The sequence below is a fragment of the Hevea brasiliensis genome, chromosome 18 (genome assembly GCF_030052815.1).
Source record: "Hevea brasiliensis isolate MT/VB/25A 57/8 chromosome 18, ASM3005281v1, whole genome shotgun sequence".
NCBI classification, from domain to species: domain Eukaryota; kingdom Viridiplantae; phylum Streptophyta; class Magnoliopsida; order Malpighiales; family Euphorbiaceae; genus Hevea; species Hevea brasiliensis.
Window position 1 is genome coordinate 36,341,788 of NC_079510.1, and position 20,384 is coordinate 36,362,171.

The 20,384-nt window shown below is 34.4% G+C and overlaps 1 protein-coding gene across 5 annotated transcripts; it reads right to left on the reverse strand.

Annotated features, from left to right (window-relative positions):
- Positions 1–10,487: 10,487 nt before the first annotated feature.
- LOC110669314 (DNA (cytosine-5)-methyltransferase DRM2) lies at positions 10,488–18,932 on the reverse strand. Of its 5 annotated transcripts, none has more exons than XM_058140386.1 (13): positions 18,845–18,929; positions 18,602–18,657; positions 17,202–17,237; positions 16,866–17,003; positions 16,367–16,466; positions 16,215–16,261; positions 16,002–16,101; positions 15,880–15,926; positions 14,544–14,657; positions 14,136–14,235; positions 12,136–12,224; positions 11,262–12,008; positions 10,488–11,054 (listed from the first exon to the last, which is right to left on the reverse strand). In XM_058140386.1, exons 3-13 carry the CDS (start codon positions 17,202–17,204, stop codon positions 10,623–10,625), a joined length of 1,917 nt encoding a protein of 638 aa, XP_057996369.1. In that variant the 5' UTR covers positions 17,205–17,237; positions 18,602–18,657; positions 18,845–18,929; the 3' UTR covers positions 10,488–10,622. The 5 variants fall into 5 exon arrangements, with proteins under 5 accessions (XP_057996369.1, XP_057996370.1, XP_057996371.1 ...); XM_058140387.1 differs by having other exon boundaries at positions 18,496–18,657; positions 18,845–18,894; XM_058140388.1 differs by lacking the exon at positions 14,544–14,657 and having other exon boundaries at positions 18,845–18,932.
- Between the last annotated feature and the right edge of the window lie 1,452 nt (positions 18,933–20,384).

Below are 20,384 nucleotides of genomic sequence, written 5' to 3' on the forward strand. Positions count from 1 at the left end.
AAGTTAGAATGAGTATTGAAACTTTGAAATTTTATATTTTTAGTAGAGAAGAGAACCTTGGAGTAAAGGGAGAATTAAGTTAAGAAAAAGAATCTAAGACAAGGTTTGTGCACAACTTGAATTTCTCTTGTGTTTTAATTTTGCAAATGAAACTAATGTGAATTTCCTTTGTATTTGAGAAATGTTTACATTGTTTTGAGAATATTTTGAATGTTGAAAGGAACGTATTATTGTGTTGAAAAAACGGACGTTTAGCCATTGATTTTATTATAGTAAGGGGGTGGCCAGATTGAATATAATTTAGAAGTGCTTTGTAAAATTGAGATGCTGCCAACCCTATGTGTTGATTTTGATTTAAAATGTTGTGATTTGAATGGAAATTATTTTAAATTGTTTTGTAACCATAGTTGGCATGGCAAACTTTGATTGCTTCCCTCATTAATAATGGTTAATAGGGTTGAGATTGATTTGTTACCTTCCCCCTCTGGCTTGCCAGTTGAGGTTGAGATTGGATGGGTGAACTCATATTTGCTAGCTAGGTTTTGCTTCCCCCATTAGTAACGGCTATTTGGAGTTGAGATAGCTTTGTCGTAGTGTACAATACGGCATTGATCGTGAAATTTTGTGTCATGGCTTAAACTGTGTGATGTTGGCAATACAAATGATTTTAGTTATTTTAATAAATGTGTTGTGAAAACAAATGTTTTGTGAATGACAATTATTGATGTTTGGGAATATTACTACTGTTTTCATATTTCATGGAAATTTGAACATATTCAATACTTTATCATGATTTGATAAACTATGTTTTGTGATGATTTTATAAATTGATAGTTGTGCGCCACTGAGGTTATATACTCAGCGATAGCTTTTCTTATACTATCGCAGGTAAAGGAAAAGAAAAGACTGCAGAGTAAGAGTAATAGACACTACCTTGTTGTACCAACAGGGTATACTTTTAGGTTACCCTTTTGACTTTTGCTTTTGATGTAAATAAAGTCTATATGTATGTAAGGAACTATTTGAGTTGTTATACAATGATGTTGTAATGTTATTTTGTTAACTACAAATGAATGTAAATTTATAAGACTTTCTCTCTTTCAAGTTGTGAATGAAAGCTACATCTATTTAAATGTTGATTTGATGATTTGAGATAAATATAGATATTGCTACAGGTTTATTTTTAACGGGTTTTAAATTTTTGATTACTTGAATTTTTAGCTGTTACCATGCCAATTTTTTGCCAAATTTCTTAAAATTTTAAAAATACTTTTTTCTTCTCTTAAATAAATTTCATGGTATTTTCTTAATCTTAAAGTCACTAATAACCCTTTAAATTGACAATCTTAAATTGAAAAATGAATTTGAATCGTTCAAAATCCCTTGTAGTATGTTTAATAGATTATCGGTAGACGGAGTTCAGTAATTCATTAGGCATATTATGGGATCATGTTATATCTTTTGAAAGGATAAGGTGTGACAAGAAGAATCTATAAGTGAGAAATATCTTTCAGAATACAACAAAAGTTAGAGGCACAATACAAATGATGATAGGAATGAATGGTTTCTAGTGAAGGTATTCAATTGGATCCTAAGAAAATTAAGGCATTAACTGACTGGCTTAGGCCCATAGCAGTCACTGAAGTGCAGTGTTTTCTAGGCCTAGCAGGCTATTATAGGCGCTTTGTGCATAATTTCTCCAGGATAGCAGCTCCCCTAACCAAGTTAATTCGAAAGAATGTCCCGTTCTTCTGGTCAGACGAGTGTGAGGAAAGCTTCTAGAAGCTTAAGGAATGTTTAACTTCTGCCCTTGTATTGACATTGCCTATAAGTGGAGAAGGATACACAGTGTACTGTGATATTTCCAAAGCTAGGTTGGGGTGTGTTTTAATGCTACACGAAAAGGTAGTAGCCTATGCTTCCAGATAGCTAAAAAGGCATGAGCAGAGCTACCCCACTCATGATTTGGATATGGCAGCTGTAGTGTTTGCATTAAAGATTTGGAGGTACTATGTCTATGGTGAAGTATGTGAAGTATGGACATTTTGAAAGGACAATTCAGACGCTGGAAGATATGCTTCGTATGTGTGTCCTGGACTTTGGGGACAATGGGATGATCAGCTGCCCTTAGTAGATTTTGCCTACAATAACAACTATCACTCCAGCATTAGGATGGCATCCTATAAGACACTGTATAGCAGAAAATATGGATCCCCCCTATGTTGGACAGAAGTGGGAGAAGCAAAAGTGCATGATATAGACCTGGTGCAATATACCTTAGAGATGATTTCTAGGATCAGGGAACGTTTGAAAATTGCCTTCAGCAAACAGAAGAGCTATATAGATCCTAGGCAGAAATGTGTTATTTGTAGTGGGCGATTATGTATTCCTGAAGGTCTCTCCGATGAAGGGAGTTATGAGATTTGGGAAGAAGGGAAAGCTCGCACCCAGATACATAGGGCCTTTTGAGATTACTGATAAAGTTAGAGCAGTGGCCTATCAGTTAGAGTTGCCACCAAGCCTTTCTCATGCTCACCCAGTATTTCACATTATCATGCTTAGAAAGTGCATACCTGATCATTCCCATGTGCTGTAACCTGACACTGTGGAGATGAATGAAGACTTGACTTTCGAGGAACAACCAGTAGCCATAGTGGACTATCAGATGAGGTAGTTAAGGTCAAAGCAAATCTCTATGATTAAGGTTTTATAGAGGAACCAATCGGTGGAAGAGTATGCTTGGGAGTCAAAACGGGATGTGCACAGCAAGTACCTGTATCTATTCAATATGTAATCTTATAATTTTATTCTGCCTTATGTAAACTTCAAGGACGAAATTTCTGTAAGAGGGCAAGAATGGAACACCCCTAATTTTTAAATAATTATTTTATATGTAAATATTATTTTATTATATTAAATATTATGAAAATTTATTTAGAATTTTTCTGAATTTTAAAATTCGAGTTTGATTTTCTTAAGGCAATAAATTTCATTGATTTTTAAAAATTAATTTAAAGACCACGTAGTAAAGCTAAAAATATATTTGGACTTCACAAATTTTTTTGAGTTTTCTGAAATTTTTTTAGAATTTTTGGGTCTCGTTTTTTGTTTCATGGTAGAGTAAAAATTCAATTTTGGGTATCCTAAATTGAACCGGACCTAATAAGACCGGTCAAAGCGGATCGGTCTTCTTTTTCTCCTCCTCCTTTCTCTCGCATCGCGCGACCTCTCTCCCTTTTCCTCTCATTTTCTCTCTCCTCTCTCCTCCCCTCGTTGGACAGTCGCCGCCCCTCCCTTCCCAGCTCGCTGGCGCACCTCCAACTCCCCTCCCTGTCACCAGCTGTCGCTCAAGTGGCCGAAAAAATGCGCTTGAAACTCTCCCCATGCACGACGCTATCGTTTAGCGTTTCGATCAAAATCCAGTCGATTCGGCCACCAATTGGACCTGGTCTTGTCCGAAACACCTTTTACTCCTCAAGAGCTTTCCATAGACACTAATAACATTAATTTTCATTGACTAGTTTGTTCAATTTTTGCCCGAGAAGTTTTAGCCAATTTCAACTTTTGGGCTAAATTTCTCCCAAATTGAGAATCCCATGGGAATTACGAGAGTACCAGCATACTCTATACGACGAGAGCTTCGTAGCAATATAAATTTCAAAATTTTTTAACTCTAAAATTTTGGTGTGTCCCATGAATTTCGTAGTGATTTTTCGAGCTTTAAATTAGTTTAAATAATTTTGTAAATATTTTATTCTAACACCTGGTGTTCTGGGCTTCGTGTAATGGGAATTCGATTGTCACCTGGATTTGCAATTTTAGGCCGGACAGACAGACTGCTAGAACTGTTTCAGAATCGAATTGGAATTGCAGTCCTCCCCACCAACTTGCAAATGCCTCAAACGTGTTCCAAGCGCAGAATTGGCATAGGTAAACCTGAACTCCAAATTTCTTCAATTTCATAATGTTGTGTTTAGAATAAAAATCCATAAAATATTCGTGGGTAGTTAGAAAATTATAATTTCTTTTGTATTAGTTTTGTAATATTGCTAAGGACTGCAGGGCAAAATTTTAGAAATTTTAGAGCTCATTTGAATGATTTATAATAAAATGTTAGTTATAGGGACTAAAATATAATTTTTTAAATTTATGAGTATTGACTGTTTTGGAGGGCCCAGTAGAGGCCATATGATGTTGATGAGATGTGGTTGTGGGAATTTGATATTTAGAAGTATTATTTGGATCTTTTTGCAGGTTGGGTAGGTCCTAGGTAGAGAAGAAATTTTGTCAAATTTTTGATAAAACTTAGGATTGTCTCTTGATTCTTTAAAATTTTATTTTAAGTAAATATTGATAAAATTCTTGATATAATGCATAGGTAAGCCGGGTCAGCCTTCCTCCTCCGTCCAGCCACCGCAGTGACCTTTGGTTAATTTGTGAGTAGATATTGATTTTATTTATAATTTCAATATTATTATATATATTTAAGATATGCTCATGCATCACTTATATATATATATATATATATATATATATATATATATATATATATATATATATATATATATGTAATAAAAATTAGGCACGCCTTATATTGCATTTGTTCTTGATGATATTGCTGTGATTATTATTTTATGGCGATCTGGAGCTATGTATGTGAATTGGTGTGTATGTAGTGTGTATATAGATATGGGTAAGACGGGTAGACGCGGCTGAAGTTTGACTCGCTGGGAGCCGATCCTTGTTATGGTTAAGTCGGGGTAGGCATAGTTTTGAGTTGATTTCGCTGGCCCCCACATTTGGATATTAAGAAAAAGTCCAGCTTTAAGTTAATTCCGCTGGTAGAGGTTGGAACTAAGAGAGTTGTATGGAGGATCAACTCCCATATATATGTGTGAGCACGAATGTGATACACGAGTGTGTGAGTGCTTCAGATTGCCTTTGATGTGATTATAATTTGATTTCTTAGAAATGTGTGAAAATAATGCATTTCACTCTTAGGATGTACTAGACTTAAATAATTATAGAAATTATATGTAAAATCAATATCTTACTCTATGAGTCGAATGCTCACTCCTGTTCAACCAATTTTTCCTGTTCACCCAATTTTTCCAGGTTACAGGAGAGCTTATTCTTTTGTTTAACCTGCTTCCTTCCTCCTAGGTCCATAAATTTCTATTTTCATAAACTTATTAATCTATGTATGTGTAAATGTGTGAATGGATGGCTTGATGGACGAGGGAGTTGGACTTCCATTTGATTTTATATTGATTTGTGGATGATTGTAAGGGTGAGCTGAGCTCTCCAAATGGTTTTATTTTGAGATTACAGGTCAGGTCAGGTGAGTTAAGAACTCCCCGTTGGGTGGTCCATGTTATGGTCAGACTTTGTTCGGTTGATTTCTTAAAATTGGGCTCAAAATATGGGCTTCATAGATGGGTTAGAGATGAGTTGGGACTACGGGTTTCGGGGGCTTATGCTGACCCAAGTCCTAGTGCCGGTCCGACCCATAATTTGGGTCTTGACATTTTTACTATTCAATGAAGACACAGGAATTCTATTCTTAAACTAAAGAAGTTGGATGGGAGATGGATAAATAATCCAAAAGGTATTCAAAAGGAAATTGTGCAACATTTCCATCGTGTTTATAGCAAAGCTGCTCTGTCCAGTGTTGATCTTGGGTTTTATTCAACCAGTGGTTACATCAGACATCAACATTCATCTTAATGCTGAAGTTACGGATGTGGAGATCAAGCAAGCAGTTTTTGCGTTTGGGGGATCGAAAGCGCCAGGACCAGATGGTTTTTCGAGAATGTTCTATCAACATTTTTGGCATATTTTAGGTCCTGATGTCTGTTTATCTGTGAAAAGTTTTTTGGAGGGGTGGTTTTATGTCAAAAGAGCTTAACAAGACTAATATTATCTTAATTCCAAAATTTTGCTCTGTTAATGAATATAGGCCAATTAGCCTATGTAATTTCCTCTACAAAATGATTTCAAAGATCATTGTCTCTCCTCTTAAACCTTGGATGAATGTTTAAATTGCGCAGGAACAAGTAGCTTTCATTCCGGTAAGAGCAATCCAAGACAACATTATATTGTAGTTGCCCACGAAGTTTTCAATAAACTCCAAACTTCAAAAAGTAAAATGCATTCCATGGCTATAAAGTTGGACTTACATAAGGCATATGATCAAGTGGATTGGGATTTCCTTCAGTTAGCCTGTTCAGACTTGGCTTCTCTACTGAATGGGTGCAGCGAGTAATGCAATGTGTGTCAACAGTTCAATACTCTATTCTTATTAACGGTGATCCTTCTCCCTTCTTCTTTCCAACACGAGGTCTGCGCCAAGGATATCCGTTATCTCCATACCTCTTCTTATTTGTGTCTCAAGCTTTATCTAGCATTATTCATTGTGAAAGACAGGTTGGAAAGCTTAAAGGTTTAAGGCTATCAAGGTTCACTCCTGTGATAACTAACTCTCTTTTTATAGATGATATGCTGCTGTATGGTTGGGCTTCTCGTCAGGGGGCTAGTTGTTTACATTCTATTATCTGCAGATTCTCCCATGCTACGGGCCAGAAAGTGAATTTCCATAAATCTTGTATTTGGTTTAGCAGATTTACTCCTATGGCTTTGAGGAGAGAAATTCTTGATATGTTTGGTATGGTGGAGATGGAACAAAATGAAACGTATCTTGGCCTCCCCTCCTTTTAAGGGCAAACAAAATCTCAAGCTTTTCAATTCATCAAAGAATTTATGCAAAAACTCTCTCATGGAAGCAGTTTTTGTTATCTCAAGCGGGTAGAGGGATCCTCATCAAGTCAGTTATTAGTGCTATTCCGGCCTATGCCATGGCCCTTTTTAAATTTCCCCATAGTCTTTGTAACCATCTCAATAGTATCACCTCTAGCTTGTGGCGGGGAAGGAAGGATAAGGAAAAGAAGATGAGTAGGGTAAGTTGGAGGAAAGCTACTTTGCCTAAATTCATGGGGGGTATTGGCTTTGTAGATTTTGAAAAATTCAGCTTGGCTTGTCTTGCCAAACAGAGTTGGAGACTCACTTCCAATCCAGGTAGTGTTTGGGCTAGAGTGTTGAAAGGATTATATTTCCCCCATTCCAATTTTTGGCAAGCTACTAAATCAAATCATAGTTCTTGGATTTGGCAGAGTTTACTTGCCAGAAGAAATGTGACAAAAGAAGGTACTCTTTACAAAATCAGAGATGGTGGCAATGTTCTTATATGGGAAGATCCTTGGATTAAGTCCTCTCCAAACTTCAGAGTTGATCGCCCTGCTAACTGTCCTACTAATATCATTTGGGTTGCTGATTTGATTGATCACAATAGGTTGGAATGGAAAAGAAATTTAGTGAGGCAAGTTTTTAGTCCTAATGTTGCCAAGAGTATCCTTCAGATTCCTATTGCTCCACGAGGGTGTGAAGATAAACTTGTTTCGAAGTATGAGAATTCTGGCACTTATTCTGTTAGATCTGGCTATAGACTGTTGGCCAAGAGCAGTTATGCTGATTTGGTGAACAGAACAATGCAATCTAATCATATTCCTGATAAGGTCTGGAAATACCTTTGGGAGTTATCCTTTCTGCCAACAATAAAAATTTTTATGTGGAGAGATTTGCTTAATGCAATTCCAGTAAATGATAGTTTGTCTAGAAGGGGTATTAAAGTGGAGCCCATTTGCCCTGTTTGTTATCAGGAAGTAGAGACTATCGAACATTGTCTATTTTGGTGTTCCTTTGCTAGAGCTACTTGGTTCAGTGGCCCCTGTGCGTATAAACTAGATATGATTGGGTTCTCATCTCTCTTAATAATTGGTGGCTGTCTTTGATGCAAGAAGTTGAGGAGGGCAAAATGCAGGGGGAGGTTCTTAGCTTGGCAGCTATTTCTCGTGGAAAGCTTGTAATAGAGCCATTTTTTATCAATGCATTGCAAATCTAATTTGCATTTCTCAGCAGATTGTATCTGATGCACAAGAGCAGCGTTTGATGGGGTCTACCGATCAGTCTCAAATTGGTGCTAGTGTGTCGCAAACAAATGAGAGCAGATGGGTGAGGCCTCCCTTAGGCACAGTGAAGTTTAATTCGGATGTAGCTATGAAAGATGGTAGGAATTTTGTTGTGATTGCTGAGGTTGCTCGAAATCATACAGGAAAAGTTATTAATGGTATAACTAAGAAAATAGATTGTTCTTCAGCTCTAGTAGGGGAGGCGTAAGTAGTTTTACAAGCTTTAATTCTAGTGAAAAGAATGCAGTGTTCATCTATCATTATAGAATCTGATTCTGCAAATCTTATCTCGACCATCTCCAATTTCCCTTTAGTTAAATTTTGGGAAATTCATGCATCAGTTGTTGCTACTCAGCAATTGGCTTTTTCTTTCTAGCATGTGGAATTCTGTCATGTTAAAAGAAAGATCAACGTGGCTGGACATATGGTATCCCAGCTTAGTGATAAAAACTTGTTGCCTTGTAATTGGGTTACTGAAACTCCTTCTCAGTTGGCTCTAGTGCTTGCAGCTGATGCTTCTGGTGTTATGTAATGCTTTTAGCAAGTTAAAAAAATATATATATATCTTTATCAAATCAAAGAGAATATATTTAGAAGCAACTGCTTTGACAACATTGAGCAAATCTACTCAATCTTTGAATGAATTCCTCAAATCTTGTCAAAATATGCTTATATTCTCCTATTTCTCGTATTTAAGATGTGGGGCATTATGTGATTTACCACAAGCACACATGTATACACCCGAGTGTATACATTTACCTAATTAAGAATTAATACATCATTAAAATAATGATGAGTCTTATTATATAAAATATAGTGAGTACAATTTTAAAATATGAGTTTTGATTGACTGGGTGTATAAAATAACTTATACACCCAAGGGTATCCAAGAATTTTTCCAAACATGGATGAAGTAGCAACAGAGCAAAAATTAAGTGATTGAGAGAGAAAAGTAGACTCCCTTAAGTGGGCCCAGTTATTTATTTATTTTTTAGTTTGTTATGATTAGATCTTAAATTAGAATTAAAGATATAAATATAATTAAATTAAATTTGAAGTAAATTCAAAATAGATAAAAAAAATTAAGATAAAATTTTAATTAAATCAAATTGAATTAAACTAAACTAGTTTAGTTCAATTCGATTTCATTTGAAGTACTAAAAATTTCCATTTATTGAATTTTTAAAATTTTTATGGTAATAGGGAAGAAGTTAGTTTGGATGGAGTGGTACTGTAGTAATCATTTTAAATATCTCGGCTCAATCCTTCAAATAGATAAGGGATGTGAGGAGAATGTTAGTCATAGGATTAAAGCCGGATGGTTGAAGTGACGACGTGACACGAAAGTTTTATTTGATGGCAAGATTCCCAATAAGTTGAAAGGAAAATTTTACCGTATAGCCATATGACCGGTCATGTTATATGGTAGTGAGTGTTGGGCACTGAAAGAGTCGTATGTGTCTAAGATAAGAGTTACGGAGATGAAATGAGTGACCATATTATACTAGATGAAGTCCGTAATAAGAGTATTAGAGAAAAGGGAGGAGTGGTGCCTATTGAGGATAAGTTGAGAGAAGGGAGATTGAGATGGTTTGGTCATGTGAAGCGCAAATATATGAAGGCTCCAGTTAGACAAGTAGAGCACATTAGGTTAGAGGATAGAAAGAAAAGAAGAGGTAGACCTAAACTGACTTGGAGGTGAGTAGTGCAACATGACTTAGAAACATTACATATTTATGAGGATTTAACCCAAAATCATTTAGAGTGGAAAAAGAGAATCTATATAGCTGACCCTAAATTTTTTGGATAAAGCCTTAGTTGAGTTGAGTTGAATTTTTAAAATTTTTAAGCAGAATCAAACAGTTTGATGCTCACCCCTACCACTGGTGTGGAGCTTTTTGACCATTGAAAGTTGTCCTATCACTGGTGTGCAAGTTTTTGACCATTGAAAGCAAGGACAACAGAATTTGTGATTATTTATTCAATACAATCATTGTAATAGGACATACCATAATCAATGATCATAATTAAATCAAAATAGTATTTTAAAATTTTTTGATGGATTGGGATTGAATGGTGTGGTTTTTGGATTGAGATTGAATGGTGTGGTTGCTGAAATAGGGTTTGGTGATTTGGAGGAAAAAATGAATGTCTTTTATATTTTTTTCTAATTTTTAGATCTTTTATTGAACTTTTATTTTCAATAATTAAATTTTTATAACAATGCTGCTTTGAAGTACAATTACCTCCAACTCTTTTGCGTGCAGGGTGCATAATTGACATCAACATATATATATACATATACAAGCAACCTAACCTAATAGCCTAATAGTTGAGTACCAATCATATGTGAAGGTAAAAAGAATTGAGCTATGCAGACACAGTCCGTTGCTTTAAATCTCAGTTTCAGTCGTTCAGAATAATTCAACAAAAGAACATAGCAATCACAAGACAAACTTCCTCTATTCCAAGAATTGAATCACCATTAAATAAACTTGCTTTAATTGTTAACCATTGTATCAATATTTAACCCAGGAAAAAAATTGAAATTGATGTGAGAAATCTCAATTCAGTACAGGTACCAGAAAATCAGATTCATCAATTTCTAGTCATAATACACTTGACCAAGTCTAGAATGCGACAGAAATCAAAGAAAAGAGAGGATTCTTTACCCTCCAGCCCATCACGGTGGTGTCGGTTGCTGCCTGCAAGATTATTGCAAGGACTCCCGCCAATAACAAGATCAAATCCGCCAAATGAGCTCATCAACTGCTCTAATCGGTCAGCATTCAGTTGTTGCACATCCACAATGTCAATCAAGTTCCCTGTCTGATTGGTTTGCTCCCACCAGCATCTCATAATATTTCTGTTTACTTCTGAGATCTCAACTGAAACAACATTCTTCAGTCGAATGCCAAGCCGGTGAAGAGCAACTTCTGCACCGCCAATCCCAGAGAAAAGAGAAAGAAGATTGATACCTCCAGGGAACAAGTCTTTCAAAACTGACAGATGATAGGCAACAGTATCAACCTATGGCATATGCAAGAAGGAATTCAGAAAAATTCACAAACATGATACAATTTTGGCAGATCTACTGAAGGGGGAAAAACAGCAAAAATAAAGCATTGAAGATTATTAAAGAATTATTAGTAAGAAAGGAATAACTCATGCAAAATTGAGCAATATGCAGAGGAGATTTGACAGATAGAGATTTTACAAAATACATAATAATCTCACCTGGAATGAGTTACCAAGTGATTTATATCTATCAGTCCTACTTATTCCACCACCCCTGGTATGGTTCCTAGGGAAACCCAAAAGCATTTCTACTTCATCTGGTTCAAGTGGAGCAACTTTATTCCTGCCCACCCATACCAGATTCCATTTACGGCATTCATCAAGAACAAACTTCTGGACTGACAAAGGTGGATCTCCTTCATAGTCCTCAATGGCTTTGCGGATCCTATCTGTCAGTTTTGCACTCCCAATGCAAGTCTGCAAGCAATTTAGTTTTGTCCTTGTGTCCCATGAAGGCCACCATTTCTTTGTCAAAGGTAGTGCTTCATGTACGGTGTGTGGAGGAAGCGGAAGAAGGGGAAATCTGTTTTGAATAGGAAGATTGTGAACATAGCCCCTTTTTCTTGCAGCAGCACAGAAATATTTTGAATCCACAAATTCTGGTTCCACATCATACAAAAACCGTGAAATAGTGCTCCAAACACCTTTAGGAGCAAGTGCTACATTCTCATAGTAAAAATAGGGAGGTCCAATGGCAGCTTCTGGTAGTGTTCTACGAGTTACAATAGCCGGATCAGTGGGGACCCCAAATCCAATCATTGGATTTGGGAGACGAATCATCTCATCATCTCCTTGAAGCATCGTCTTCTCCAATCTCAAACGCTGCTTCTTTTTCCACTTATCATATTCATAATAACTCCTCTTCTTGTGTTTAGGATAATTGTCATCAAAAAGTTTGAGCTTTGGCTGTTAATTTGGAGGCAGATAATCAAATGATAATCAAACAGATTCAATCAAATACAACTGTGACTGGTAAGAGGAACTTAAATCTTGCATCATATATTCACATTTCTAGTAAGAGGAAAGAAATTACCTTTTCTTCTGGAAAGGACGCATCAGCTGCCTTTGCCATTTGAGCAGCACAGATGAAATCTGTAAGTTCTGCAATTGTGGCATCTGGTCCTGCAACATTTGAATAGTAATAGTTTAAGAGGGGAGGGACAAAAAATAAAAAAAATAAATAAAAAAAAAACTCTATACACCACAACAAACATGAAACTGAGAGAGATTTCATAAATTCTTCAGTTTATTTGATCACTTGGTACGGCTCATCAAGACACAAGAGTTTGCAAAGGAAGACAGTAGATACCAAAATAGTTAGTGATATAAGGGGGAAAATATATGCCTGCTCGGACCACATTATGTGTCCAGGGGTACGACCACGAACTTATCGCCCAAATAGAGAGGTCGTAGCCGACCATAGAGTGATTGGTCCCCTAGGGTAAGCCCAGGGCCAATGCTCTCATGACCTAAATACTATGACTACAGCCATTCAAAACTAGCTCTGCCAATTCTCCTAAACAGCCTACACTCTTCCATGAGTACCATAAAAATCTAGCTCAATTGCCTTGTACACCAAGTCACCTCAAGCTGGCTGGGAGTATTAAATAAATAGCTGACTGGGCGCATTTAATATCCTGGAGCTCAAGGACTTTCCACTCAGACAAAGTACTAACACAGCTACTCTACAAAGACCTAGATCCTAAGGCAATTGTCACTAACATGCCAAGGTATAACAATGACGTCTACTATTTATAGGTATGATAGACAAGAATCTTAGCCAAAACATGCACCAATCTAATAATACCAGCGAATTGTCCACTTGCTCTACTTAGCATTCCGATAGCTCAAAGAAACTTAGTTTGTACTGGGTGAAGGTATTGATCAAAGGAACATTAAGCATCCTGTCACTTGAGCATGTGTTCCTTATTTTCAATAGGCAAAACTTCTAGCTCAGCTCAAAGAAACTTAGTTTGTATTGGGTGAAGGTATTGATCAAAGGAACAATAATCATCCTGTCATAGCACTCCAAAAAAGAAAAAACACAGCAACAAATTACAGAATGTAATCCCAACATTTGAGAAGGATCTGAATCCAATTGGTAAATTTCTTAGCAGGACAATTTACCTTACTTGAAAGACTCAGAGATTCACAACCAAAATTATGTATTCTTGCCATAAATAAATCTCTGCAAATCGCAAGAGAAAACATTAACAGCCCCAGAACCTATTACGGATCAAATTTTTATATTTTATATCAAAGATAAAATCCAAAACAAGTTAAGAAGAAATACATGTAAATATATATATATATATATATATATCAAAGACCAATATTTGGCAGCCAAGATAAGTTTTAAACAGTAGTTATATAACTCCACTATGGTTCTGCCTAACTTACCATTGTCCTATGATAACTACTATGTACAATCAAACCATACATCAACCAATGGCAGATATAAAAAACTTTTTATGCGGGGTCAACACATAAAAATTTCACGCATCCAAAAATAAAATTTCCAAGTTGATTTTCAAGTATCAAGAGCTCAACATCTAAAAACTTAGTAGGATAAAATTGAACCAATATAACAAACTTTTCAAGTGAAAAGAAGAGAAGGAACTAGCCGGATTCAAGCAAGTCAGACAATAATTTGAGGGGTATATATATATATATATATAAGTACATCCAAAATAAGAATATAAGTCTACCACCGCCATTACCACAACCACATTGAGAAGATAAGCCTACTAGTGAATAACATAATCATAAATCGTTTACTTTAAGCTAAATAAAGATTTATTTATTTATTCTTTTATTTTTTACAGAGGGAAAAGGAAGGGGGAAAATTGAATTTTCTCATCTTAATTCATTGACATCTCATCAATACCTCTGGTTGAAACTCTTTACCCTTTTCCTGAAACAGTACTCCAAGACAAGAATATAATAGACAAGGAGATTACAAGCTAAGAAATTACTTATTACATGTTGCATATAGAAACTCATTGCAAAATTACCACAAGATATAGTACATACCACATCGCTCCATTGCTATTGAAGCCTCCTCTACTGTGTAGCCCATCCTTGATAAAAAAACCAAAGTGTTCCCTTGTTTAGGCTCAGATTTTGCAATTGCCTGACAGACAGATGAAGTAGAACACTAAAAATTTGGATGGAATTCCAAGAATAAAATGTCATTTCTTCATACACCTCAAAAGAAATTTGCAAGTATAGTAACTATACTATATGCACAAGTGCATACATTAGCAGAAAATTTGAAGCTTGTGGTCGTCTGGGCAAGTAGGAAACAAACATCAGTACAAGATTCAGTAGTTCAAACTTCAAACAAGTTAAACAAGGATATATTGAGTTCAGTAAGTGATTATGTCTACAAATCCATAGGCAACCATCCAAGTAACTAATATAGCCAAAAAGATTTGCTACCTCACTTTCAGAGCTATCTATGTCAGAAAAATCATCCAGAAAGCTCCCATCATAATCTGAAGACCAGTGATCAGAATCGACTTGCTGCTGTTCTTTAGGAGATTTTTCAATCGCCTGAAGAGAGAGAGAGAGGGAGAGAGAGAGAGAGAGAGAAGAGGATAAACAATAAGCAGTAAAAGCTAATATTTCCAAGAATAGAAGGTAGGAGAAAGGCAGCAAATGGCTCAAATCACTTCTTACAAATGGACAACTGGACATGGTTGCTGAACAAGACCAATGGTATCTCTAAAGTCAAAGAACCATCATGCAATTGTTCTTAACCACAAAGGTCATTAATTACCCCACACACAATTAAGAAAAATTATACAATGAAACCGATGTATGTACAACGGTTTCATTGTGACCGTTGATTGTGATGGGTTTCATCAGGATCAATGATTATAATTAAACCATTGTAGTTACAACAAATAAAAATTCCACAATTAAGGCAATGGTAAGTTGGCAAATGTCACGATTTCATATAATAATTATATTCAATGCCATTGTTGATGTGCCCATTATATTCAATGGATGATAGCACCAAATACAAAGAGGAGATCAGCAGAAAAAGAGATAAACTAGTAAGATCAGGCCCTTTTTTACTTTTCTTTTTTGGTGCAATGGCTGAACTATACAACAAAGGGTAAAAATGCTCCCTTGAACCTAATGTATCTAGTGTAAGCACCATATCAGCCAGGTTTCTTCAGACAACACCATGTGACTATGCTAACTTTAATAGCTAAACTATCCAAATGCCACCATTGTTTTACAACACCATAGATATTGCAGTAGAAATGGATTAGCTGATCTTTGACATTAAAAAACCATATAGAGGGCTAATTTGATCATTTTACCCAGAATTCAAAACTAGTGACAAATCTTCACAAAACCAATCTTATAGGCAGCTGTAAATGCAGGTATGAGAAGATTAAAGATGCCTTGTTTTAAATATTCTGAGAGTGCAGCCAAAGAATTTGTTTAAAAGAAAATTCCTGAATCTACCTTAATTCTTATGAATCCTAGTTGGCACAGAATTACATCTAAGAAGTAGCTAGCTGAATTTTGACATTAGTTCTCCAATATTTAAGTTTGATGGCAACAAAGTTCATAAAATGTCCCTTTCAAAAATACAGTCATATCAAAGATAGCTCTATGTGTACCCACACTAGATACTACTGAAGCTATCATTTTCCTGTTGATTAACATATCAAAGAAACCAACAAATGAATCTGGCATAGTGGAGTGCATAAAAGTAACTAACAAAGATAACACAAAGCATAAAGGTAGACTATCTCACCGAGTATGTGAGGAGAGTTTCCAAAATTGTATCTGTATTTCCCTCTCCTAAGCATTCAAAAGAAGATAGTTGTAAACTTTCTTGGCGAGAAATAATGCCTGGAAGCAAATAAGAATCTTTACCATTTTCCTGAATTGCTTTGGCAACCATTTCTGCATCAAATCCCATCCCAATAAAATGATCAATCAACTTGGAGCCAGAAGAGCTTGCAGATGATCTTGCCTTGAGACAGAAAATAGAATCAAGTGTCAGTATGTGAAAAATATCATCTTTTGATCTCCTCTAATAACTCCTCACCTATAAGCAAATTGAGGGAATCCAAGAATCAAACTCACCGAACATTTAAGAAGAGTTTCCAGTATCAAATCAGTATTTTCCTCTCCTGAATAATTAACACATCACAGCAGTGTTACAAATCAAGCTTTCAACATTTGTCTCACATGCATGTGTTTAGATAGTTCAAATCAGAATAAGAAAGAACCTTTACCATTTTCTTGAATTGCTTCAGCAACCATTTTTTCAGGAAATCCCATCCCTACAAAATGGTCTATCAACTTGGAACCAGAAGAACCTACTGATGAGCTTGCCTTGAGTCAAAGAAAGGATTGCAAAGCTTAGTTAGTAATGAATATCTATGTTTTTATTTAGATAGAGAAAAAAAATTGTACACGCCAATAAGTACCAAGGAAATTCCATACATATTGTTGCATAAGCAAAACGTTAACCAGAAGAAGGTAATAGATCATATATATGAAGAATAAATAACTATGAAATGATGAACAGCCACAGGCACATACTTATGAAAGGTAATAGAGATCAATTCTTAGCAATATTCATCCATTAAAAACACTCATTAATACAATAAAGACAGTAATGAAATACTGCCTTAATAACAAATGCAATGTTTTCCATCCTACACAATCTTTTAGGCTTTGACCTAAAAAGTAGGAAAGAATTTCCCAAATGGCAAATTAAAAAAATACTACCTCAGCTGAGCTTGCTGTAGCTTCTGCACCTGGAACTGTGAGACTTGATGAAGAAGACAATCCATAATTTTCAATTTCTCGCTCATCTTCACTGCCCCAGTCAAAATTGTCATCCTCCCCACAAAACGAATCTCCATCCTGCACAATTTTTACATAAACACACAAAGGTAAGACAAACAAAATTGCAATCTGAAAATAGGTTCAATTATATCCACAATAAATTAGTCTGCAAAAGGATAAAGTTATTCAGGAGTGCGAGGAAGATACAAAGGAAAATATGAAGAATTGGCGGACTACAATTTACAAGGGTGAAAAAAAAAAGTGACAAAAAAATACCATTTCCTTCCAAGCTACAGCTTCCAAGATTTCAAGCTGTTTTAGAAATAAATGAAGGATTAAGTGAGAAAGAAATGCAGCCAATTATTATAAATAAAATTAATAAAGAAAGCAAAACTACCGGTGGCTGTAAGTACACATAAAATGTTGCCCATGCATTTTACAGACTGCTTGAGGATAATAGATTTAAAAACCAGAAATAATGGCTCTCACTAAAAATCCATAAGTTTAAACTTAAAATTAAACAGAATTACGAAACAAAAGATTTTACTTGATTTCCATATCATAAACTCTCCAACCAGAGGATAACAAGAAGTATAGACCCACAATTGTTAGATTAAAATAAGGCTCCAAATCAATCAATGCCAATGCTAATATAAGGCTTCAAATCAATCAACGCCAATGCTAATAGGTCCTTTAAAATCCCAATCAAGTATTGGGTGGATCACTTAATAAAATTTTATCTGCAAGACTTATTGAAAAACAAGGCCTTATATGCCAAAAGTGAAGCCAAATGTGAAAAACTTCACTTTGCCATTATACTTGACACAAACAGCCCGGCAAAATATTTACTGCACATGTTCGCCATGAAAACAGCACAATAATTTTCACAAATTCAAGCCACTCATGAAAACAGTACAAGAATTTAGAATATGCACTTCTGCATTTCCTATTGGGCATTCTTTCCTTAAGAAATACGAAGAAAGGGAACCCACCAAACAATAAAAAAAGAAAAGAAAATTGACATATATAAATTAAGCCCAGAAAAATTATGATCTAATTAGACCTTCTAAGCCAAACAAACAAAAAAGATACATATAACATAGTGTTTGGTTCAAATCAAATACAAACTTAGAATTCATTTCAAATGAGACTTCCAAAATAATATAAATGGGATGTCTATTTAAACACATAAATAATGTCTATCACCTAAGTACATGGTGCTAGAGAAAGGTAGGAGCGAGTGTGAGAGAGAGTTAGGAGGGAGAGGGAGTGAAAGATAAGAGAAAGAAGGGGGAGAGGAAGTTAAGAGAGAGTGAGAGAGTGAAGATTTGTTTGGGAGAAATACATGGGCATTTTAGTAAAAAAAGAAATATTGTTTTAATTTTTTTTGAAATTCATTTCAAATTTCATTAAATTTAATGAGTCATTGATCTAAATTCTGAAATTCGAACTTAAAATTTTTATAAAGCAAATAATATGGTATATAAAATTCAATTGAATTCTATAAATTTTTGTGAAATTCATTTAAACCAAAAGATCCCTAAAAATAAAAAATAAAAATAAAAACAACCTGTAATGTTAATTAGCAAAGAAGATATTGATAGAAGTAGAAAGAAATTGAGCTCTTCAAGCAGTTTCTGATCCAGAAACTGCCTTAAAACCAAGACATAATGTACCTCCTCCCTGCAAAAGAATATTTTCTGGGGAAGCCCAAAAGATTAGAGTCACCTACCTAACAAATTAAACAGAGAAAACAAAACAGAGGTCAGAAGGAATGGAGAGACGACAAGAAACAAGCTTACATGCAGGAAGGCAGATAAAACTCCACACACACACACACACACACACACACACACACACAGAACGCAGGTTAGACTTTAGAGTGAGAGAAGTCGTGAAATTTAAGAGGAGAGAATCACTTTGAGCGTGAGAGAGATAGAGAGCAAGAGAGATGAGCACAGATCTTTGTGCGAGAATCAAATAGTGAGAACAGGGGAACAAATTTATAGCAATTTTTTCACACTTTAATTCCGTGGATAAAAGCATATCACTCACCTACTACCTTACCTCATACCTAATATATGTTTAATTCAATTAATTAAGATTATCACTTAATAAATACGAGTTCGAATTTACACGGTCTCAATTTTTATTAAAAAATTTATATTTATTTTAAATATATACTCTGCATATATAAATTTATAATAAATATGAACTTTTTTATAATGTATTTGAATAAAATAAAATAAAATTTCATAAAATAGGATAAGGTAAGGCGATGAAAAGTAAGGAATCAAAATCTCACTTATTCAGTAGGTTAAAAAACTGAAAATTTTAATGATTTTGAAATATTCGAAAACTTCACCGTAAAAAATTCATCTTTTATTTTAAAACATTTCTTTCAAACAAGCTACAAAAATAGAAAAATAAAAAATTAGAATGAAATTTTTTTAATAAATAATATATTTTTAATTATTAGACTAAATCATATTAAATATATTTTCATGTTGTTATTTATGATAAATGTGAATCTTCATACCTATTGCGTTAATTTTTGGTACTCAACTGGCCGCAGCGCGTGCTGGTAATAGTTTTACTTTTCTTTATTAATTTATTCAAATTCAGTTTTACAATGCCCGCGCTAACTTAAAAAAGTAATATATTTATAGATAAAAAAAAATTAAAAATAAGAAAATAGTAGCTTAAACATTTTCTCGATTTATTGTTCAATTAATAAGTAAATTGTTTTCTATTTTAATTTAAAATCTTTGATAATTTTACTTGTTATGATTTATTACATTAACGAATTTTAGATTTTAGTTGTTTTATATTGTTTGATATAATTAAGAGATTATTTTAATGATAATTTTTAATTATTTTATTTATAAATATTATTTATAAATAATTTATATCTCATTAAAAATTTTAAATAATGAAGTGGTCTCAAAAGAGAGTATGATCACTTTTTTACTCTTGAGAATATTGTTCAGTCTTTTCTCTCTCCTTTACTTTTTTATACTAATCATTGGGTTTTGAACTTGTTTGATTCCTGAAAATATTCGCTTTTTAAATGCGTAACAAGTTTAATATTTATTAGATTAAATATTTATTTAAAAATTAATTAAAATTCACATAATAAATACATGAATTATTAAACTCATTTTCATATGAGTTCGAACTTTTCGTTATTATATCCTTTTTAAATTTGAATGTAGTTATTATAAATTTAATTTTATATATGAATGAGTTTAATAATTATTAATATTTTTTTTGAAATAAATATGATTTTGTTAACTCACTTTATTACATCTTTAAGAAACTTTGGAGTTACATATCTCTATTCTAAATCGTCAGATATAGAAATAACAGCTCTAACTATTATATAAGCTGTCTGGTTTACTGACTTTCTAATAAAATTGAAGGAAAAATTAGAAACTTCCTTTAGAAATAACCGACAGT

Bases quoted from the DNA above. Each gene is read 5' to 3' on its own strand.
- LOC110669314 (XM_058140386.1), bottom strand. The intron at 15,927-16,001 runs GTAAAGATTCTT...TTGAATGCTTAG, and splicing joins CAAAGCAATTCAGGAAAATG to GAGAGGGAAATACAGATACA. The intron at 14,236-14,543 runs GTAGCAAATCTT...TCTGTCTGTCAG, and splicing joins TAGATAGCTCTGAAAGTGAG to GCAATTGCAAAATCTGAGCC.